The sequence below is a fragment of the Hylobates moloch genome, unplaced genomic scaffold, assembly GCF_009828535.3.
Source record: "Hylobates moloch isolate HMO894 unplaced genomic scaffold, HMol_V3 SCAFFOLD_12, whole genome shotgun sequence".
NCBI lineage: Eukaryota > Metazoa > Chordata > Mammalia > Primates > Hylobatidae > Hylobates > Hylobates moloch.
Window position 1 is genome coordinate 47,013,731 of NW_026652287.1, and position 23,889 is coordinate 47,037,619.

The 23,889-nt window shown below is 52.4% G+C and overlaps 1 protein-coding gene across 6 annotated transcripts; it reads right to left on the reverse strand.

The window, feature by feature from the left end:
* Positions 1 to 989: 989 nt before the first annotated feature.
* Positions 990 to 23,881, reverse strand: BRME1 (break repair meiotic recombinase recruitment factor 1). 6 transcript variants are annotated; one of them, XM_032169916.2, is made up of 9 exons: positions 23,822 to 23,881; positions 22,627 to 22,678; positions 13,248 to 13,422; positions 10,985 to 11,066; positions 10,630 to 10,734; positions 7,023 to 8,297; positions 3,800 to 3,894; positions 1,946 to 2,038; positions 990 to 1,588 (listed from the first exon to the last, which is right to left on the reverse strand). In XM_032169916.2, the coding sequence occupies exons 2-9, from the start codon at positions 22,655 to 22,657 to the stop codon at positions 1,438 to 1,440; spliced, it is 2,007 nt and encodes a 668-aa protein (XP_032025807.1). In that variant the 5' UTR covers positions 22,658 to 22,678; positions 23,822 to 23,881; the 3' UTR covers positions 990 to 1,437. The 6 variants fall into 6 exon arrangements, with proteins under 6 accessions (XP_032025807.1, XP_032025806.1, XP_032025808.1 ...); XM_032169915.2 differs by having other exon boundaries at positions 23,478 to 23,881; XM_032169917.2 differs by lacking the exon at positions 1,946 to 2,038.
* Between the last annotated feature and the right edge of the window lie 8 nt (positions 23,882 to 23,889).

Here is a 23,889-nt window from a genome sequence, read left to right on the forward strand (position 1 = left end):
TGCTCAGGAAGCCAGCGCGCCCACTGTGCAGTCCACATTCCTACCCCTGGTCCACAAACCAGCCCTGAGGCCTGTGGTCTGGCGGCGGGGAGCAGGAATGGAGCTTTGCTGTCCCCCCTACCCTTGGCTTTCTGAGTTAAAGACTTAAATTGGAACCGGAGGCCCTGGGGGTGGGGGTGGGCTCTTGCAGACAGCTGGGTCATGGAGGGGGAAGTGGGGAGGAGGAGAAAGAAAACAGAAGGATCCCAGCAGCTCCCAGGGTCTGGGAATGGAGTTTCGGTTTCCTAGGGCAAAGCCACTGGGGCTGGAGACCCGGGGAACTGAACTTACACCAGGGCATGTCCTGGTGGGCAGGAGGCTCACCTGGGTGTGAACCCACCCTGCTCTTTCTTCCCCTTCTGCATCAGGTCTCCGGGGTGTAAGGCTGCAGGGTGGGAGGAGGACCCCGCCTAAGCCATGGGAGCTGGGGTGCAGGAGTCACAGAGTGCTTCATGATGTCGAAGGTCCAGTCAGCCTTTCAGTGACAGATTTCATAGAGGCATTGTTTTCTGTAAACTGGGGATGACAGCAGCCCCTGTGGCTGCTAACAGGACTGTCATCTGGCTCTTGAGAGGCTTGCGTGGGATGAGAAGTGCCACGACTTTAGCCATGTTTGCAACCATAACAACCTCCTGGGATGGCCTCCTTCCTGGCTGGGGCCCACAGGCAGCTTGTCCTGGATGATGGCCAGGCCACCTGAGCGCAGGACTCACCCTGCAGCTGGATGATCGCCCAGGGCGTCTCTTAGGCTTCGACCCGTGTGCTCAAGAGCCTGCACACAGATGCGGGCACACAGTCACCCATGCCTGGAGATTCGCCCCCCCACCCCCCGGCTTTCCCAGGGAAGCTGAGGTGTAAAACTCGTAGAGGGCAAGGAGGAGGAAGTGGGTAGAGAGGTTTGTGGGCGGAAGGTGAAGGAACTGAAGCCTCAGCCCCAAACAGCAGGTCATGGGGCCTCTACAGAATCATTTATTATGGGTCTTCCCAGAAGAAATAAAATGGAAATGGGGAGAAAGAAAACAAAGGGAGCTCTCTTCTCCTCCAGGAAAGAAACAAATTCTGAACCATCCATACTTGGCTCAGGACCCTAAGATTTGCAAATCCGGACAGGATGGGCCCTGCTTGGAGGTGGCCAGCTTCCTGGAGCCCAGGCCTGCCTGAAGTCACTGGGGCTGTTGGAGACAGTTTTCCTCCCTGAAGCCAAGGGAGGCAACTGACCTTGACCCTGGCCAGATAAGGCCAGGACCTCAGGGCCTCCTTTGTGTTGTCCATGGAAGACCAACTTCTGGGCAACTGAAGAGAGGTTGGTAGGATCCACTAGGACCCCCTGGAGCATCTTGGAGGAGATCCGCAGACATGGGGGCTGGGTGGAAAAGGAAACACAGACCTCAAAGTGGCCTACAACTCCCTCCAGGGTGGGTCCCCTCGAGGGACATTCCCAGGCCCCTTCGAAGGGTAAGGCAGGGGGGCTTTGCCTCCCGGCTTTGTCTTCCGGTAGTTGAGGCGCTTGAAGGCTTCCAGGTCCCGGTGGGTGCCCATGATCAGCCGGCTGTGGGGGAAACACAGGCATGCGTGTGGGGCTCAGTGGTCACCAGGTGACAGAGGGGGCCATGCCTCACAGCCACATGGTCACCAATGAGTCAGGTGCACATGCACGGCTCACACACGTGCACATAACCAGAAAGGGCCTATTGCAGCACAGGCTGGGCCTGTTCCAGCCTTTCTTCAGAGCCTGTGTTCTGCAAAGGACGAGGGAGGGGGGCCACCGTGAGGACCCAGCAGCAGTGGGGTGCCTGACCCTCGCTGCCCACCTAGGGGCTTCACACTTCAGTCCCTCCCTGCTCCTCTGAGTCCCCACTGGCCTCCCGCAGCCCCTGTGCCCTGTGAGTCCAAGCCCAGCCCGTACTTCAGGTTGGAGAGCTCAACGATGAGGCCACGCACGACGTTGGTGGCGTCCTCCATCCTGGAGGCCTCAGAGGCCTGGATCCCCTCGAAGGTCCTGGCCAGCAAGGAAGGAAATTGAGAGTGGCCCGACCTCACTGGACTACCAGAGCTCTCCAGTGGGAGCGGTTTCCGCCGGGCCTCACGCCATCTTTTCCAGGTGTCCAGCCTGTCCTCCTCTGTTCACGACAGAACCCTGATGGCCAACCCAGCTGGCTCCACTGCCCAGCAGGCCCAGAACCCAACCACTTCTCCCCTACCTCCCCTGCCCTCTCAGGATGCTGCTGCCACCGCCTCCCTAGCTCCTGCCCCTGTGGCTTGTCCCCCACAGGCACCAGGGATTGTGAACTTGGAAACCTAGCTCAGAGGCAAGCTCTCTCCTCCCACAGCTGTGCACCACCTGCCTGCCCTGTGCCCTCCCCTCATCCCCCGCTTCTCCCCTCCCCTCTGCTCTAGCCACACTAGACTCCTGGCCATTCCTTGATCACCTCTCAGGATTCCGGAATGTTCTTTCCCAAATGTCTCCTCCTGGTGGTGGGTGGTGGCTTCCCTGATCACCCCTTACATTTTAACCCCTTCTCCGCTGCCTTTTTTTCCCCAACACTCTGCCATCTGACGATCTAATCTGCTGTCTCTAATGTTGCCACACCCGGAATCTCCCACTAGCACTCAACTCTGTGTTTTGTCCCACACTGCCTCCCCAGCACCCAGGGCAGTGCTAGAAAAGCCGGCCCAGATGGCATTCATATCCATGGAAGGTTTGGGAGGTCAAGGTGGGAGGATGGCTTGAACCCAGGAATTCAAGACCAGCCTTGGCAACGTAGTGAGACCCTGTCTCTACAAATAATACAAAATTAGCTAGGCGTAGTGGTGCACGCCTGTAGTCCCAGCTACTCAGGAGGATGAAGTGGGAGGATCACTTGAGCCCAGGAGATGGAGTCTACAGTAAGCTATGATCCTGCACAACAGCCTGGGCAACAGAGCAAGACTCCATCTAAAAAATATCCTGCCGGCCGGGCGCGGTGGCTCACGCTTGTAATCCCAGCACTTTGGGAGGCCGAGGCAGGCAGATCATGAGGTCAGGAGATCGAGACCACAGTGAAACCCCATCTCTACTAAAAATACAAAAAAAATTAGCCGGGTGTGGTGGCCAGAAACTTGGCCATAAATAATTGATAAGCTGCCGCCTCTGCAGAGAGGCAGGTTCAAGTGCCAGGTAACAGGGAGGGCGGCCACCCAGCGCTGGCTTCGAGGAGGGCTGTGGGAGGGCACGGGAGGAGGGGACCCCGGGCATGGTGCGGGGGAGAGGGTGCCCTCCTCACACACAGCAGGCTGGAGGACGGCTCACTGGTGGCCTGCGGGAGGGAGGAGGTGGTTCGCCTAGGGCAAGAGCCAAGTGGGGAGGGGAGGAGGTGAGGGCAGGTTACACTCACTCGGGTGCCCACCTGGTGCCAGAGCTAGGAACGGCTCCAAGATGGTCTCAGCCAACAGTTCTGAGCCCTGTCTGGGTCCCCTCCCCTTCCCAGGGACTCAGGAGGAAGCTTTGGCCCCTCTTCCCAGAGAGAAACAGCCCACAGAGCCGGAGGCACTGTCCTAGGCTGCTGGGTTGGGTGCCGATCACTGGTCACTGTCGCCCATTCTCTGCTTTCGGGGAGCAGGGGAACGTATACAGTTTGAAAGACAGGGCTCAGCTCCCCTGCTGGACTGAGGAAGTCGAGGCCTAGGGAGGGAGAACTGGGGTCTGTCTCCTCCATCTGTCACCCTCCTTGGTAAAACTGGTGAGGGTCCTGGAGCCACTTCTCACCCACGCCACACCTACCTCGGCTGGGCCTTGGCCGCTGCAACAGGGTCTCCACTGGCACGTGGGCTGGGGCCCCACCAGCAAGGGCCCGGCTTGTTCCCCGAAGGAAAGAGCTGGAAAGAGAGCACGAGGTGTGAGTGGTTGGGGCCCGGGTCGAGCAAGCTCTGCGCAGGGGAACCAGAAGTCACGCCGATGCCTTTGGCTTCACCACAGCCACAGCAGGTCACACCGGGGCCGGCTGGGACTCCTGCAGAGGAAGAGCGGTAACGGGGAGGAAATCCGCAATGGGTAGACCCGGGGCTACCAGCCTGGGCTGCGCCTGTCCTTTCCCCTTGGAAAGAGAAAGGCCAAGCCAACCCTGGTGTCTGCTCCTAGGCCTGGGCCTCCCACAGGCTGATCTGGGCAGTGGGGGCACCACTGTGCCATGATCTCTGGCCCTGACACCACTGCAGTCTCCTGCATGCCCCTGTCTTTACGGGTACAGAGAAAACGCCAAGAGGTGGCAACTGTGGTGAAGTGGAGTCGTCCACCTTGGCTGAATGAGCCACACACATCCTGTTAGGAAAGGAGTTTGCAAATATAACATGACGGGAAAACTCCCAGTGAACACAGGGGAAGCCTGGTAACTCCAAGGCGCTTAAGCTTCTAAGCGTCAATGGTGGTTTAATTTCCATGGAAAATGTCAAGCTCCATTACAGTGGTGACCTACGATGTCCCTCAGAAAAGAGGCAATGAGCCAGGCTGTGCACGCCTGTAATCCCAGCACTTTGGGAGGCTGGGGTGGGAGGATTGTTTGAGGCCAAGAGTTCCAGACCAGCCTGGGCAACATGGGGAGATCCTGTCTGTACAAAAAAAAAAAAAAAAAAATTAGCTGGGCATGGTGGCACGCACCTGTGGTCCTAGCTACTCGGGAGGCTGAGGCAGGAGGATCAACTGCTTGAGCCCAGGAGGTTGAAGCTGCAGTGAGCTGTGATTGTGCCACTGCACTCCAGCCTGGGCAACAGAGCAAGACCCTGTCTCTAAAATTTAAATTAAATGACTCCATACGCAGATTGCAGAAGCTCCATCGGTCCAAGAGTGACTGCAAAGGAGCTATGAGAAAGTAACACCAAACCCTCCCGTGACGAGACCTTGGTTTGAGGCTTGAAAGCTCTGTCTCTGCTGTGTCACCTCTGAGTCCCCTCCTCTAGCACGGTGTGTGGCTATGGTGAGGTCAGGAGGAGGTGCTGGCACAGCCCTCTCGATCTATCTTTGCTGTTCCCCGTGCCCCTGCCCATGCTGGGAGACATGGGCCTCAGCCTTCTGCCGGGAGCCACCCGGAACCTTCCCACGGGAATGTGTTCCTTGCCTGGGTCGCCTCAACTTGCTGGGGAACGCCTCATGTCAAAACCAAACACGCCCAGGCCTTGGCAGTGCTGTCAGGGCAGTGCCTCCTCCCCTGGCTGGGGAAAGGCTGCCGATGCTGGTCGGGTCTGACCAGCCTGGCTGTCTGTCTGGATCCCCCCAAGTCTGGATTTCAGGGTCTTTTTCCAAGCTTGCAGCTTGGCAGCCCGTTTAGGAGGGCTAGGGGCTTTACCTGCTGGATGCTACCTAGGCACACCTGGCCCCAAACACCTTAACCATTTCCCAGCCTTCTCTCCAAGCCACCACCCACAAGACCACAGACTGGAGGCAATGGAGGCGGCTCTTCTCTCAAGCGAGGGATTTGCATTTTGCAAGGCATGAGGCTCTCATAAAATTTCAGCTGTGCCCAGCATCAGAACTCCTGCCTTTCCCACATGCTCGTGTTCAGCCTCTACCACTGAACCGCACTGTGACTCACTTTTTTTTTTTTTTTTTGAGACAGGGTGTCCGGCACCCAGGCTGGAGTGCAGTGGCGTAATCTCGGCTCACTGCAACCTCAACCTCCTGGGCTCAAGTGATTCTCCTGCCTCAGCCTCCCAAGTAGCTGGGACTGCAGCTGTGCATCCCCATGCCTGGCTAATTTTTTCTTTTTTTTGAGAAAGAGTCTTGCTCTGTCGCCCAGGCTGGAGCGCAGTGGCACGATCTTGGCTCACTGCAACCTCAGTCTCCCGGGTTCAAGTGATTCTTCTGCCTCAGCCTCTGGAGTAGCTGGGATTAGAGGCACATGCCACCATGCCCAACTAATGTTTGTATTTTGGTAGAGATGGGGCTTCACCATGTTGGCCAGGCTGGTCCTGCTCTCCCGCCTCGGTCTCCCAAAGTGCTGGGATTACAGGTGGGAGCCACTGTGCCTGGCCATGAATTTTTTTTTTTTTTTACATCTCAACACAGGGGCAGCCAAAGAAACAGAGGCTGACATTTGAAAAGCAAATTGGGCTCTGTGTTCCAGGACGCGGCGGCTGAGGCATGACCTGGGTGCCAGCCTGGCCTCCTCCCCTCCCACCTGCCTCACCTCTAGCAGGTGCACGAACTCCTCTAGAGTCTTCGCTGCCACACCCAGTGTGTGGACAGAGAACTGCCTACCTCCCTGGGCGTGACTGTGACGCCCTCGGCCCAGGCTCAGGTGTGCCAACGGCTGGGGAGGTCGTTGTTTCCCTTGGGGGCAGGGCTGAAGCAAGGCTGCCACCTGCCCAGACAGGAGAACAAACGCCAACGGCTGACACTGGCTCTGGAGCCAGAGGAGGCCACATCCCGGCAGCCAGTGGGGCGGGCAGATCCCTGAAGGAGGCAAAGCCCTTACACGTTCTGGCAGAAAAACAAAATGACTTATGTACGTTTGGGAAAGAATCACATCAGGACCCCCAGAGGACCCTAAGGAGATGGGCAAAGGCTCTTTTGCAGCTTGGGAGTGAAGCCCCCTCCCCAGGCCCAGCTATGAAGCAGTCCCCAGACCCAGCTTCTCACCATCTGTGTCTACCCCCCTCAATACATCCCCTGGGACCCCACAGCCAGGGTCAGGCACAGAAGCAGAAGCTGCCAGGGGCTGGCACTCCTGGGGACTCCAGTTCAACGTGGGAGGCCCGGCTGAGAAAGCAGCTGTGTGTTACCATCCCTGGACATGTCGACAACCACCGAAAGGCAGGTCTACACTTTCTGGAAAACCACCGACTCCACACCTAGTAGAGCTGCGACTCGGACTCCTAGAGTTGTTGGCTGTGTAAATGGTAAGCCCTGAGCCCCAGCTCCCCCTCCGCCGCTGCGCCGAGTGAGGAGGGGGCTTGTGGAGGTTGGGTGCCTGCTCTGGGCAGGTATGTCTGTCACTCGGGGCAGCTCTCACCTGCTCAGGTGGGGCTTCGAAGTCAGAGGCGTCCAGGGCATCCTGTATCTGGCTATCCAGCAGGAAGTCGAGTTCCACAGCTAAAGAGTCTGCCCAGGTGCCCTGGTCTGCAGAATGAGGCAGATGGTCTCGCTGCCCTGCCAGGTCTGAGGTGGTGTCTGGAATGCCCTGCTGATCCCCGGGCTCCTGGAGAGGGCCGTCTGCTGTTTCTCTGTGTTCCAGCAGAACAGAGGCTTGGGGGGACACACGGAGCCCCTCGAGGTCTCGTTCGAGGTTCTGGCCACCTAACTCGGCCGCCTCTTGAGCAGGGCCTGGCTCCTGCTTCTGATTGACACATGGACCTGTGTCCGGAGATGCATGGCCGGAATCTCCAGCACCCATCATGGACTCTCCACTCCCGGATGCCAGAGCCAGGGAGGCCATAGGGCCCACTGGGACATCGCCGGGGGGCTTGCCATCCTGCCCTGCCTCCCCGCTTTCTCCTGTGGTTTCTCCAGTGAGTGAGGTGCAGCCTGGCAAGGCCCTCCTGTGGCCTCCATCAGCGGCCTGCCTCCTGGGAGAGGCAGGTGATATAGCACTGGCCTGCCAATGGGGCCCAGCCACCTCCAGAGCCCTCTCTTCCAGCTCAGTGGGGTCTGTGCTCAGGTCTGCGATGACAACCATCCCGAGGGAGGAGCATCCCAGGCTGCTATGAGTCCCTTCCCCTTCCCTACCCATCCTGCTGGGGGTCTGCTGGGGGTCAGGGGAGCCCTGGGCCACAGACCCAGGTTCCAGGCACCAAGAGGCAGAGCCCAGTCCCGGAGCAGGGCCCGAGGTAGGAGCTGATGCTGGGGTACAGGGGACACCGTCTCCCTCTTCCTGGGGCCCTCCAGGCAGGCCAGCCCCTGCTGTCCTTTGGGCCCCTCCCTCCTGGTGGGCTCCTCTGTCTGGCTTCTCCCCTTCAGAATCACTGCTTGGTAGGTGTTCCTTTTGGCCACGATCACCTGGAACCCTGTCTGTCTCAGGCTTGCTGTCGTCGGCCCCTTGTTCTGACAGGTGGTCTTGGCTGGCCTTCTGTGAGCCGGACAACCCCGTCCCCCTGTCTGGAGGGTCATCAGGCCGAGAATCCCCACTTTTGGGCACCGCCTGCACAGGGCTCTGACTGCTCTGCTCAGGGCGGGCACTGTCTGCCTGCATTGGATCCCCCGGCTCCGTGGCCTCCTGGAGGGGGGCTCCCAGGGTCTCCACTAGCAGCTGGCATCCTGGACTCTGGGCACTGGACTCTGGGAGTGTTTCCTGTGGAAAGAAAAAGACTCAGCCCTGGGGCCTTTGATAACCAAGTTCTCTGAAGAGTTTTCTATTAGGTTGGTATAAAGTAATTGCGGGTTTCGTCATTACTTTTAATGGCAAAAACTGGCCAGGCGTGGTGGGTCACGCCTGTAATCCCAGCACTTTGGGAGGCCGAGGTGGGCGGATCACTTGAGGTCAGGATTTCAAGATCAGCCTGGCCAAAATGGTGAAACCCCATCTCTACTAAACAAATACAAAAATTAGGCAGGCGTGGTGGCAGGTGACTGTAGTCCCAACTACTCAGGAGGCTGAGGCCGGAGAATTGTCTGAAACCGGGAAGCGGAGGTTGCAGTGAGCCGAGATAGGACTGCACTCCAGCCTGGACGACAGAGTAAGACTCTGTCTCACACACACACAAAAATTAATGGCAAAAACTGCACTTACTTTTGCACCGATCTAATAGTTGTGACTGCCCTGTTCAAAGACTCAGATATTGGCACCGGCCATCATGCATGGAAATAGGCATCAGTACCAGGGCCAGCGACTGGAGGGGGATCTGGAAGCACAGAAACCTCTCCTTCCACCAAGCTCTTCTCTCTGCCAGCACCAGGCACTCAATCAGATCAGGGATATGAAAACCAAGGTGGCATTCAGACCACACCAATGTCAATTTCCTGTTTATTATTATTATTACTTTTAGACAGAGTTTCACTCTTGTTGCCCAGGCTGGAGTGCAATGGTGCCATCTTGGCTCACCGCAACCCCCACCTCCCAGGTTCAAGCAATTCTCCTGCCTCAGCCTCCCAAGTAGCTGGGATTACAGGCTCGCACCCCCATGCCCGGCTAATTTTGTATACTTAGTAGAGACAGAGTTTCTCCATGTTGACCAGGCTGGTCTCGAACTACAGACCTCAGGTGATCTGCCTGTCTCGGCCTCCCAAAGTGCTGGGATTAAAGGCGTGAGCCACCGCACCCAGCGGCTATCATTATTTTTATTATTTATTTTTCATAATTTTGAGACAGGGTCTCACTCTTTCGTCCAGGCTGGAGTGCAGTGGTGTGATCACGGCTCACTGTAGTTTTGACCTTCCTAGATTCAGATGACAGTCCCACCTCAGCCTCCTAAGTAGCTGGAACTACAGGTACACACCACACCTGGCTAAATTTTGTGGGTTGTTTTGTAGAGATGGAGTTGTGCCATGTTGCCCAGGCTGGTCTTGAATGCCTGGGCTCCAGTGATCCTCCCGCCTCGGCCTCCCAAAGTGCTGGGATTACAGGTGGGAGCCACTGCACCTGGCCAAGTTTTAAAATGATTATTGTAGCCTGGATGCAGTGGCTCATGCCTGTAATCCCAGCACTTTGAGAGGCCGAGGCAGGTGGATCATTTGAAGTTGGGAGTTTGAGACCAGCCTGGCCAACAGGGTGAAACCCCTACTCTAATAAAAATACAAAAATAAGCTGGGTGTGGTGGTGTGCGCCTGTAGTCCCAGCTACTGGGGAGGCTGAGGCAGGAGAATTGCTTGAACCCAGGAGATGGAGGCTGCAGTGAGCCGAGATCACACCACTGCACTCCAGCCTGGGCGATAAGCAAGACTCCATCTCAAAAAAAAAAAAAAAAAAAAAAAATTATTGTAGAGACAGAGTCTTGCCATGTTGCTCAGGCTGGTCAAGGGAGGTCTCCCAAAGTGTTGGGATCATAGGCATGAGCCATTGCACCTGGCCAATTGCCTAGTTTTGACGATGGACTATAGTTATGCATGGTGTTACCACTTGGCAAAGCTAAAACAGAGAACACCGGAACTTCACTCTGTACCATTTTGTGTTTTTTAAAAAACTGCGGTAAGGCCGTGCACGGTGGCTCATGCCTGTAATCCCAGCACTTTGGGTGGCTGAAGCGGGCAGATCACCTGAGGTCAGAAGTTCAAGACCAGGCTGGCCAACATGGTGGAACCCCGTCTCTACTAAAAATACAAAAATTCGCTGGGCGCGGTGGGCAGGCGCCTGTTATCCCAGCTACTCGGGAGGCTGAGACGGGAGAATTGCTTGAACCCAGTGGGGCAGAGGTTGCAGTGAGCCAAGATGGCGCCATTGCACTCCAACCTGGGTGACAAGAGTGAAACTCTGTCTCAAAAAAAAGAAAAAAAAATGAAGAATTGTTGCATACACAACACACATCCATAGTGCAATGTACTGAAAACTGCAATGTACTGAAAACGGCGGGTGGAGAGGTGCGGGCCTCACCATTGCCAAAGAACTCCAGGGTTAAATGGGGCTGCCGAGGCTGGGCCAGGAGGCTGCACCTGCGCTGGGCTCAGCCTGGCTGATTTTAGAGCCTTACCAGGCTAAAGGCCCCACTCCCACGGTCCTCATCCTTCATCTCTCCTTTTCTTGCCACTGTCTTCCTGGATTTTGCGAACTGGGGAACAAACCTCCCGACTGAGTTCTGTAAACCGGATACAAGAACAAAGCAGCAACAAAGATAAGAGAGGAATGAGGTCTCAGGAAAGAAGCAACCCCAAACCTGGTCCTTTCTTGTAGCCTTGGGAGAACTCCGCCCTTGCCTCTGGGCACCTTCCCTCCAGCTCCTGTAGACCGTGAGTGAGCAATTGGTGACAAAGAAGGGAGACACAGAGCCGAAACTTTAAGGGAGGCAGTGGTGCTTCTATATCCACGAGGCCACAGGACGAGCTCACCTGGGAAGGAGGAAGGGAGGCTGGCTCCTTTTCTGGTTGACGGAGGAGCCGGCAGGGAGATCCTGTTTCCTCATCTGGGGAGCTGTGTAGGAAAAGATAAAACTGAGGGAGATCTGCCCGGGCATGGTGGCTCACATCTGTAATCCCAGCAGTTTGGGCAGCTGAGGTGGGCAGATCACCAAGGCCAGGAGTTCGAGACCAACCTGGGGAACATGGTGAAACCCTATCTCTACTAAAAATACAAAAATTAGCTGGATGTGGTGGCACACGCCTGTAATCCCAGCTACTCGGGAGGCTGAGGCAGAATGGCTTGAACTCAGGAGGTAGTGGTTGCAGTGAGCCAAGATTGTGCTACTGCATTCTAGCCCAGGCAAGAGAACAAGGCTCTGTGTCAAATACAAACAAATAAACAAACAAATAAACGAGGGGGATCTGAAATCCTCCTAGGTTGTCACTCACCTATTGAGACAAATGCAAAACAAAATCCAAGAGGAAACCGGTGCTAAGAGTCTCCTACGCTGGGCGCAGTGGCTCTTCCCTTTAATCCCAGCACTGTGGGAAGCTGAGGTGGGTGGATGCCCAGCCTGAGCAACATAGTGAGACCCCTTTTCTACAAAAAATTTAAAAATTAGCTGGACGTGGTGATGTGTGCCTGTGGTCCCAGCTACTTGGGAGGCTGAGATGGCAGGATCATCTGAGCCAGGGGAGTTCAGGCTGCAATGAGCTATGATCACGCCACTGCACTCCAGCCTGGGTGACAGAGGAAGACCCTGTCTCAAAAAAAAAAAATGTCTGCTAGATGGAAGGCCCTGGAAAACCTGCTTTAAAAGAGTGGGATGGGGATGGAGAAGCAGTGACCTGAGAACATTTAACTGGCAAGGAGGGTGCAGAGTCCCACCTGGAGAATACACTGCCTCAACAGGTGACTTTGTTACGGTTATAATCCCAGGTATTGCCTTCTGAACTGGGAATAGGGATATTCTCATTTGGACGGACACTCCAGCCCTGACATGGCACATTCTAGGGAAAGGAAATCGTGGATGCAAGAAACATAGTGACTTTAAAAACTAGTGAAACTTAGGGTTGTATTTAAAATAAATAAGGGCCAGGCGTGGTGGCTCACGCCTGTAATCCCAGCACTTTGGGAGGCCGAGGCGGGTGGATCACCTTAAGTCAGGAGTTCGAGACCAGCCTGGCCAACATGGTGAAACCCCATCTCTACTAAAAATACAAAAATTAGTTGGGTGTGGTGGCGGGCGCCTTTCATCCCAGCTACTCAGGAGGCTGAGGCAGGAGAATCGCTTCAACCCGGGAAGTGGAGGTTGCAGTGAGCCGAGATCACGCCACTGCACTCCAGCCTGGGTGACAGAGCAAGACCCTGTCTCAAATAAATAAATAAATAAATAAATAAATAAATAAATAAGGATATGTATATCGTTTTGTTTTGGCTAATTATTTTATTTCTTGTAGATATGGGGTTATCCTTGTTATGTTACACAGGCTCCTCTTGAACTCCTGGGCTCAAGTGATCCTCTTGCCTCAGCCTCCCAATGTGCTGGGATTACAGGCACGAGCCACTGCACCCAGCCCTGATTGCGTTTCTTTTTTATTGGTCGTTAGCTCACATAACAACAATTCCTTTGTTCCCTTCTTGATTAAGGAGGAGGAGGAACGTGGAAGACGGATGGGTTTGACCAGCAGACAGAATATGAGTTATAGAATATGAGTTCTGTAACCCTGAAAAATTCTATGTTATCTTTGCCCACAGTTAAAACTTCTTTTTTTCTTTTTTTAGATGGAGTCTCACTGTTGCCCAGGCTAGAGTGTAGTGGCATGATCTCAGCTTACTGCAACCTCTGCCTCCTGGGTTCAGTCGATTCTCCTGCCTTAGCCTCCCGAGTATCTGGGAGTACAGGTGCGCCACCACACCCGGCTAATTTTTGTATTTTTAGTAGAGATGGGATTTTGCAGTGTTGGCCAAGCTTGTCTCAAACTCGTGACCTCAAGTGATCTTCCCCCCTCGGCCTCCCAAAGTGTTGGGATTACAGGCATTAGCCACCATGTCCGGCTAAAACATCAACCCTTCTTACCAGCGAGGAAAGCTAGGAGAAGCGAGATCCGAGGGCCCTGAGCTCTGGGAGGGAGTGGGTCACAGCACTGGATAGGTTGTGGGTCTCTTTCCCAAAGCATTGCTGTCTGCTGAGCTGCTGTGCTATGTGGACTGTCAGTGGGGAGACCTGCCGGAATGTTCAGAGCCACCTACCTGGACACGGCCTTTCCTGGTTCCTCCCTGTGCTGCTGTGTAGAGGGAACAGGTCCCAGTTTGCCCTCTGGCTCCTCAGGGTGATGTAAACAGCCCAACATGGAACTCTGGGGGTCCCCATCAGAGTCTCCTAGCCTTGGGTTCTTTAGGGGTTTTGGAGGACAGAGTCCATCTCCTGTTTTAGAGATAGAGGAAGATGAAGGGGTTGGGGATACAGCCACTGCCATGGCTGACAACTGAGGTCTCCCCCAGTACGACCACACTGCATGCGAGAAGGAGCCGAATCCATTTCACTCTCTGCGGGGTCCCAAGTGCCCGTAAGAGCATCTTGTATACTGTTGGTGCTCAATAAATACTTAGCACGTGACTGGATAAATGCACACCACCAAGGGCAGACAAGACTAAATTATGTACCACTCTAGTGTGCTGAAACATCTGCAAAATAGCCGTCCTGGGAAAACCGGGACTCTCAGCCACCGGGTGCTGAAGAGGTGATGCTTTGGCCACGTCCTGGCCCCTTGCATTTCTGCACTAACTTCCCCATCACTGAAGGCAATTGCGATGTGTCTTCTTCTGGCATTTAAGAGGCTAAAGGTGCTTATTGACATCTTTGTATATATAGCACGGTGGCTCACCCCTATAATCCCAGCACTTTGGGAGGCCGAGGCGGGTGGATCACCTAAGGTCAGGAGTTGAAGACCAGCCTGGCCAACATGGCAAAACCCTGTCTCTACTGAAAATACAAAAATTAGCTGGGCATGGTGGCACCCACCTATAGTCCCAGCTACTTGGGAGGCTGAGGCAGGAGAATCGCTTGAACCCGGGAGGCAGAAGTTGCAGTGAGCTGAGATTGCACTACTGCACTCCAGCCTGGTTGACAGAGCAAGACTCCGTCTCAAAAAAAAATTAATATATATTATAAATCATATATAAAAATACATATGTATTCATATTTAACATATACATACATATAAAATATATAATTATAATGTATTTACATATTATATATTTATAATTATAAAATATATATTATTTAAATTATGTTTATGATATATTAATATATTATAAAAATTATATCCTTGTATTATATATTTATATATGATATATTATATATTTATTAAATATATACAATATATATTACATATCCCATTATATTGCCAGGTTGTTCCATGTGACCTAAAGCCAGGCCACGCCACCACAGGATTCAGCCTCAGCCAAATACGTAAATATATATATTTATACGCATTTATACATACATATGTATTTATATATACGTATTTATGTATTATATATACTATATATTTTTTTTTCTTTTTTTGAGACAGGGTCTGGCTTTGTCTCCCCAGCTGGAGTGTGGTGGTGCAACTGTGGATCACTGCAGTCTTGACCTCATGGGCTCAAGCCATCCTCCTGCCTCAGGCCACTCGAGTAGCTGGGACAAAAGGTGTGTGCCACCATGCCTGGCTAAGTTTTCTTTTGCTTTTGTTTTGTAGAGACAGGGTCTCATATGTTGCCCAGGCTGGTCATGAACTCTGGCACTCAAGTGATCCTCCTGTCTCGGCCTCCCGAAGTGCTGGAATTACAGGCATGAACCACTTTGCCTGGCCAGCATTCATTTTTTGAATTAAGAAAACTCCCTTACATCAAAACTTTTCTTTTTTTTTTTTTTTTTTGAGACAGAGTCTCACTCTGTCACCAGGCTAGGAGTGCAATGGCACGATCTCTGCTCACTGCAACCTCTGCCTCCTGGGTTCAAGTGATTCTCCTGCCTCAGCCTCCCGAGTAGCTGGGACCACAGGCGCGCACCACCACGCCCAGCTAATTTTTGTATTTTTAGTAGAGACGGGGTTTCACCATGTTGGTCAGGATGGTCTCGATCTCTTGACCTCATGATCCACCCACCTCGGCCTCCCAAAGTGCTGGGATTACAGGCATGAGCCACCGTGCCCAGCCACATCAAAACTTTCAATAGTGGCTGGCTTGTAAGACTTCCCCAAACCTAATCATGTATTCAGTGAACAAATGATAAGGGTTGACTCTAGTGGTTCCACACCAGATGCTGTCCTAAGAACTTGTGTGTGTTAAGATAAAAGCTCAAGGCAGGGTGCTGCTGTTATGCCTGCCTTACAGAAGTAACCTTGAGCAATTCAATATTATCTTTGTCCATGATTAAAGTATCAGCCTTTGTCACCAGCAAGGAAAGATGCCATCCTGTAATCCCAGGACTTTGGGAGGCCGAGGCAGGTGGATTGCTTGAGCTCAGCAGTTCAAGACCAGCCTGGGCAACATGGTGAAACCCTGTCTAAAAAGTATGAAAATTAGCCAAACATGGTGGTGCATGCCTGTAGTCCCACGTACTGGGGAGGCTGAAGGGGGAGGATGACTTGAGCCTGGAGGAAGAGATTGCAGTGAGTCCAGACTGTGCCACTGCACTCCAGCCTGGGCAACAGAACTACAGCCTGTCTCAAAAAAACATTTAAATTAAACATTTAAATTAAAATAAATAAATAAATAAAAGGGCAATATGGCAAAACACCATCTCTACTAAAAATGCAAAAGTTAGCTGGGCATGGTGGTGGGCACCTGTAATCCCAGCTACTTGGGAGGCTGAGGCAGGAGAATGGCTTGAATCGGGGGGCTGAGGTTGCAATAAGCCAAGATAGCGCCACTGCACTCCAGCCTGGGCAAGGGAGTGAGATTCTATCTCAAAAAATAAATAAATAATTAAATTAAATTAAAAGGAAAGGAAAGATGCGAGAATTGACACCCAAGGGCCCCAAGTTCCCAGAGAGGTGAACACATTAAGGCACACGGAGGCCAAGGAACCAAGGCTGGCACCCCGTCCAACTCCAGAACTAGCACACTTAAGAATACTTGAGCATTTACTGAATGCCTACTATGTAGTAGATTTCTGCCAAGGCAGGGAGAACAAAAAGACAAACCAACAGCCAGGTGTGGTGGTGCACACCTGTAGTCCCAGCTACTCAGGAGGCTGAGGGGGTAGGATCGCTTTAGTCTAGGATCTCATTTGGGTAACACAGTGAGAGCCCACCTCTATAAAACATTTAAAAATTAGCTGAGGGTGGTGGCATGCACCTGTAGTCTCAGCTACTTGGGAGGCTGAGGCAGGAGGATTGCTTGAGCCCTGGAGGTTGAGGCTGCAGCGAGCCATGATTGTGCCACTGCACTCTGGCCTCAGCAACAGAGCTAGATCCTGTCTCTAAAAAAAAAAACTAAAGAATAACACTATCCAGGACCGGGCACAGTGGCTCATGCCTGTAATCTCAGCACTTTGGGAGGCCGAGGCAGGCGGATCACCTGAGGTCGGGAGTTCAAGACCAGCCTGACCAACATGGAGAAACCCTGTCTCTACTAAAAATACAAAATTAGCCGGGCATGGTGGCTCATGCCTGTAATCTCAGCTACTCGGGAGGCTGAGGCAGGAGAATCGCTTGAACCCGGGAGGCGGAGGTTGCGGTGAGGCGATATCGCGTCATTGCACTCCAGCCTGGGCAACAAGAGTGAAACTCCATCTCAAAAAAAAAAAAAGAATAACACTATCCAAACCCCAGATGGACTCTTTCCAACCTCAGCTCTACACTACACACTTACACGTCATGAAGTAAACCTACTGAATGAGTCTCTCTTTCCTCGATGCCAATTGCTAGCGTCTGCATCAGTCCTCATTCAGCTGTTTGCCCTCCACTAAACCACAGCAATCTTCCTGTAATTGGTTCTAATTCTTCTTCTTTTCTTCTTCTTCTTCTTTTTTTTTTTTTTTTTTGAGATAGACTCTCGCTCTATCGCCCAGGCTAGAGTACAGTGGCATGATCTCAGCTCACTGTAACCTCCACCTCCTGGGTTCAAGCAATTCTCCTGCCTCAGCCTCCCGATTGGCTGCGACTACAGGCGCAAGCCACATGCCTGGTGAATTTTTTTGTATTTTCAGTAGAGATGGGTTTTCACCATGTTGGCCACGCTGGTTTTGAACTCCTGATCTCAAGTGATCTGCCTGCCTTGGCCTCCCAAAGTGCTGGGATTGCAGGTGTGAGCCATGGCGCACGGTCAATTGCTTGTAATTCTGTCAGTTATGGTTAAGGAGTGCCCATTTAGAACTTTATCCCACTGCTGTATGTTTGCTTAGCTCTCCCTGTGAGAAGCATTTTCCTTTGTCCCCTGACTAGAGCTGGAGGATCTCCAGGGCAGGAACTGAGTGTGCTGCACCCTTTGATCTCCTCTTCACCCTGCCCCGCCCCCTCAGGTGCCCACCTCAAAGGACGTACCACCACAAGTAAAGCTCCGATGGACATTGCTTATACAAACACATTCCTAACCATCCAGGCGCGGTGGCTCATGCCTGTAATCTCACCACTTTGAGAGGGTGAGGTGGGCGCATTGCTTGAGGTCAGGAGTTCAAGACCAGCCTGGCCAACATGGTGAAACCCTGTCTCTACTACAAATACAAAAAATTAGCCAGGTGTGGTGGTGGGCACCTGTAGTCCCAGCTAATCAGGAGGTTGAGGCAGGAGAATCGTTTGAACCCAGGCGGCGGAGGTTGCAGTGAGCCAAAACTGCACCACTGTACTCCAGCCTGAGTGACAGAGCAAGACTCTGTCTCAAAAGAAACACGACCTTGTGGTCTGCCAGAAAAGACAAAATATAGCTGCTTTGTTTATTTGGTTTCTTGAGATTCTCAAACACTTGCTCACTTGGCTGACTGAATGGCCATTTGTACCGAATAAAAAGCAAAAAAATATCAATGGCATTGAAGAGTCTTCTCTTTCCTTCCTGTGATCTGTCCACATGGGACTAATTTAAGAAAAAATAAGGCAGTACCTTGTGTTCAACACCAAAGACTAAAGACATTGGGAGGGAAAAGGCCTCTTCACCACCTGCCAGAATTTTGTTCCTCTCTCTCCACCCTTCCAGCACACACAGAAAGGGCTGTCCAGGGCCAGCCCAGAGGTCCACTGAGCTGGGGAGTCTACCGCCAACAGAGGCCCCAAGTGACCTGCTGTGGGTGGGCCTGGCTGTCCCCAGCTTCTCCCTCCAAGGTCAGAGAAATTCTGATGCCTCCAAGCAGCCTGTTGCTCATCTCTGCACAAAACATGTTCAATCTGCTGATCATTTCCTCTTCTGTCCCATATCTTGGGGGAAAAAACATGAACACCATTCCCTAAATTCATCAGCCACTAAATTAAAAAGTCATTTCAAAATTTTGAAGAAATTTAACTTACTTTAGAAAATGATAGGCAAATGGAACTCTACTACATCATATTGGGAGTTTGTCTTTCTGACTTGGTTTGTTCCTTTTTTTTTTAAGACAGAGTCTCACTCTGTCGCCCAGGCTGGAGTGCAGTGGTGCAATCTCAGCTCTCCCAGGCTCAAGTGAGTCTGGTGTCTCAGCCTCCCAAGTAGCTGGGCTTACAGACACATGTCACCATGCCTGGCTAATTTTTGTGTTTTTAGTACAGATGGGGTTTCACCATGTTGACCAGGTTGGTCTCGAACCCTGACCTCAAATGATCCACCTGCCTCGGCCTCCCAAAGTGCTCAGATTACAGGCATGAGCCATCGTGCCCAACAATCTTTCTTGTTTTTAAGAGACAGGTTTTTGTTCTGTGGCCCAGGTTGGAGTGCAGGTGCAATCATAGCTCACTGCAGCCTGGAACTCCCCAGCTCAAGCCATCCTCCTGCCTCAATCTTCTAAGTAGCCAGGACTACAGGTAGGCGCCACCACACAGGTTAATTAAAAATTTTTTTTTTAGAGACTGGGTAACATTATATTGCTCAGGCTGGTCACGAACTCCTGGTCTCAGGCAATACTTTCACCTTGGCCTCCCAAGTAGCCTGGAGTACAGGTGCATACCACCAAGCCTGGCTATTTTGGGGTGTTTTTCTTTTCAAATGATTAAATTGTATAGGTATGTTGACAAGTAAACATGGTCAGGTCATGATCTACCGCAAAGTGAAAAATGGAGGTTGCAGATCACAAGTGTGATGATTCTACTTTCCAATAAAAACATTTTACCTGGGCCAGACACGGTGGCTCATGCCTGTAATCTTTGGGAGGCTAAGGCAGGCGGATAACTTGAAGTCAGGAGTTAGAGAGCAGCCTAGCCAACATGTTGAAACCCCATCTCTACTAAAAATGCAAAAATTTGCCAGGCATGGTGGCAGGCGCCTGTAATCCCAGCTATTCAGGAGGCTGAGGCATGAGCATCACTTGAACCTAGGAGGCAGAGGTTACAGTGAACCAAAATCGTGCCACTGTACTCCAGCCTGGGTGACAGAGTGAGACTCTGTCTCAAAAAAAAAAACAACAACAACACTGTATCTGTATATATACAGAAAAAGTCTGACCAGGCATGGTGGCTCACGCCTGTAATTCTGAGCACATTGGGAGGCCAAGGCAGGTGGATTGCTGGAGCCCAGAAGTTCAAGACCAGCCTGGGCAACATAGTGAGGCCTCGTCTCTTCCAAAAAATACAAAAGTTAGCCAGGCATGGTGGCACACACCTATAGTCCCAGCTATTCGGGAGGCTCAGGTGGGAAGATCACCTGAGCCTGGGGAGGTCGAGGCTGCAGCGAGCTATGATTGTGCCACTGCTCTCCAGCCTGGGTGACAAAGCAAGACTCTGTCTCAAAAAAAAGAAAAAAAAAAAAAGCTGGGTATGGTGGCTCACCCCAGTAATCCCAGCACTTTGGCTGAGGCGGGCAGATCATGTGAGGCCAGGAGTTCAAGACCAGCCTGGGCAACGTTGTGAAACCCCATCTCTACTACAAATACAAAAACTATCCAAGCGTGGTGGCAGACACCTGTAATTCCAGCTACTCAGGAGGCTGACGCAAGAGAATCGCTTGAAACCAGGAGGCGGAGGCTGCAGTGAGTCAAGATCGTGCCACTGCACTCCAGTCTGGGTGACAGAGTGAGACACCATATTAAAAAAAAGTCTGAGCTGGGCGTGCTGGCTCATGCGTGTAATCCCAGCACTTTGGGAGACCGAGGTGCACAGATCACCTGAGGTTGGGAGTTCGAGACCAGCCTGGCCAAACCCTGACTCTACTAAAAAAATACAAAAATTAGCTGAGCATGGTGGCGGGTGCCTGTAAGCCCAGCTACTTGGGAGGCTGAGGCAGGAGAATCGCCTGAACTTGGGAGGCAGAGGTTGCGGTGAGCCAAGATCGCACCAGCCTGGGCAACAAGATCAAGACTCTGTCTCAAAAACAAAAACAAAAAAGTCTGGGCTGGGCGTGGTGGCCCACTCCTGTATCCCAGCACTTTGGGACGCCATGACGGGCAGATCACCTGGTGCCTGTAATCCCAGCTACTTGGGAGGCTGAGGCAGGAGAATTGCCTGAACTTGGGAGGTGGAGGTTGCAGTAAGCTGAGATCGCGCCACTGCCCTCCAGCCTAGGCAACAAGAGCGAAACTCCATCTCAAAAAAACAAACAAAAAAAAAGTCTAGAAGCAGTGTACCGAGGTTGGAGTCCTGGCTTGTTTTTCATGCTGTTCTATAGTTGATCACTGTCCTATGGCTATGCTAGATGTCAACATTAGGGAAAGCTTGGGGAAGGGTAGAACTCTCTGAATTATTTTTGCAACTTTTAAGTCCCAGATTACTTCAAAATAAAAGTTTTCTTAAAAGTCTGGAAGAAGAATTGTTAACAGCAGCATACATTTGTGTACTACCTTAGGTCAGTTCTCGGTGCGTTACAGATACTAATCCACGTGTGAGCTCTAAGGGCAGGATTCTCCACCTTGGAGGACATTTGGGACTGGATCATTCTCTGTGGCTGGGGGGCATCCTATGCATGGTAGGATATTTGAGCAGCATCCCTGGCCTCCACCCACTAGATGTCAGTATAATTTCCCCAGTTATGAAAACCAAAAAAAGTCTCTAGGCCGGGTGCGGGGGCTCACACCTGTAATCCCAGCACTTTGGGAGGCTGAGGCAGGCGGATCACCTGAGGTCAGGAATTTGAGACCAGCCTAGCCAACATTGTGAAACCCTATCCCTACTAAAAATACAAAAATTAGGCGGGCATGGTGGTGCACATCTGTAGTCCCAGCTACTTAGGAGCTGAGGCTGCAGAATCGCTTGAACCCGGGAGGTGGAGGCTGCAGTGAGCCAAGATCTTGCTACTGCACTCCAGCCTGGACGACAGAGTCAGACTTGGTGTCCAAAAAAAAAATAAAGTCTCCAAAAATTGCCAGCTGTCCCCTGGGGGTCAAAATCCCTTCCTCTCACCTAGTTGAGAAACACTGCTCTAAAGGAAAGGGTAGTGGCTTTTATTATCCCCAATTTACAAAAGGGGAAACTGAGGCACAGAGGAACTCATCCACCACCACACAGTGAGCAGAACTGGGATGAACCCAGGTTTTGGGCCCCAGAGTAAAACACTCAGCCACATACCAGGTGGCCTTGTAGTATATCAAGCATTATTCCAGGGGTCATCTCTGGGACTGGTTCCGCAGGGAGGCTGTCCCGCTGCCCTGAAGCCCGGGGAGGCCTCCTCTAAGCTGTGGGACCCCACCAGAGGCTTGTAGAATCTCTAAAAACTTTCACTTTTACTTTTCCTGTATGCCCTCTCCGTTATTTCTATTTTTCTTTCTTTCTTTTTTTTTGAGACAGGGCCTCACTCTATCAGTCAGGATGGAGTGCAGTAGTATGATCTTGACTCACTGCAACCTCCACCTCCCAGTTCAAGCGATCTTCCTGCCTCAACCTCCTGAGTAGCTGGGACTACAGGTGCCTGTCACCACGCCCAGCTAATTTCCTTACTTTACATTGTAGAGACAGGATCTCGCTATGTTGCCCAGGCTGGTCTTGAACTCCTGGACTCAAGCGATCCGCCCACCTCAGCCTCCCAAAGTGCTAGGATTACAGGCGTGAGCCACCACGCCTGGTCGCCTATTTTTCTTACCAGCATGAATTAAATCCTTTTTGTCTTTTTCTTTTTCTTTTTTTTTTTTGAGACAGCGTCTTGCTCTGTTGCCCAGGCTGGAGTGCAGTGGCACCATCTCGGCTCACTGCAACCTCCGCCTCCCAGGTTCAAGCGATTCTCCTGCCTCAGCCTCCTGAGTAGGTGGGACTACAGGCACGTGCCACAACACCTGGCTAATTTTTGTATTTTTAGTAGGGACAGGGTTTCACCATGTTGGTCAGGCTGGTCTTGAACTCCTGACCTTGTGATCCGCCCGCCTTGGCCTCCCAAAGTGCTGAGATTACAGGCGCGAGCCACAGCACCTGGCCAATCCTTGCTTGCTTTTAAGGAGGTTGGGGCAGTTGTGTTAGCCAGATCTGCAATAAACATGCCCACATTCTTCCCACAAGCAGAAGCAGAAATCAAGAAGTGTCCATTTGAATGAACGTACCTGAGGTCCGCAGCTTCTTCCTCTTAGTCATTTTATCTTCCCCTTGAGAAATCTGAAAACAAGCAAAATCTCTCATCATTATAAGCAGTCTCTGTCTCTGTTTATATCCAGTGGCTTTGGCTGAGAGCAGAGGTTACCCCCACCTCCACCTCAGCTCATTTGGCTGCCCCAGGGGTCAGATGGCTCCCATTCGGACACAGAGTCACAGCCACTTTGGGCCATGACCAGGTAGGAATTCAAGCCTCCTCCGAACTTAAGATCTTATGCCCAGGACCTGAAAGACAAATGGGCCCTTGGGGGGGTCCTTATAGATAGCCCCAGGGACCCAGACTCTGGTCCCTAGGATGAGACAGCCTGTGTGAAGCCCCTCCCTCCAGACTGGGGTATCTGGGGGCCCTTCCAAGGACACTTGAGGACTCTCCAGGGGCCTCTGGAGACCAGCCTGGCCAATATGGTGAAACCCCCTCTCTACTAAAAATACAAAAATTAGCCTGGGCATCGTAGTGCACATCTGTAATCCCAGCTACTCCGGAGGCTGAGACAGTAGAATTCCTTGAACCCATGAGGCAGAGGTTGCAGTGAGCCGAGATCGCTCCACTGCACTCCAGCCTGGGCGACAGAGAGAGACTCCTTCTTAAAAAAAAAAAAAAAAAAAAATTAGCCAGGTGCGGTGGCACACACCCGTAATCCCAGCTACTTAGGAGGCTGTGGCACAAGGATCACTTGAACCCAGGAGGCAGAGGTTGCAGTGAGCCAAGATCGTGCCACTTTAAAGGGGACAGCTTGGAGGGGCAAGAGCTGCCATAGGCCGGTTTCTCCCAGCCTTGGGGGCGAGGCAAACCAAAACGGACCTGGGCCACAGAAGTCTTTGATGACCCTCTGTCCTTATCAGAAACGAGCTCTGCCTGGATCAGTTGGGAATAAGTCGCTTGAATTATCCGCGTTACTCTTTTTGGAAAAAATAAATGGCCAAATTGGCCCTCACAGAAGCCTGGAGGCCTCGAGTCGGGAGGTGAAGGATGGAAAGGCCTGAGGGTGGGCGCTGTGGACCCCGCTCCCGGTGACAAGCCCCACACTGACACTACGCCGACCACCGAAAAGTGAGGACTCCACAGGCCGAGAGCCCATATGAAGCCGGAGCCCGTCGGTGACTGAAGGACGCCGTGAACCCCACAGAGGTCGCCGCCCCTCACACCTGCGGACGCTGTGCCTTTTTCCCCGCGCCTCGCAAGGTCCCGCCCCGCGCATGCGCGACGCGAACAC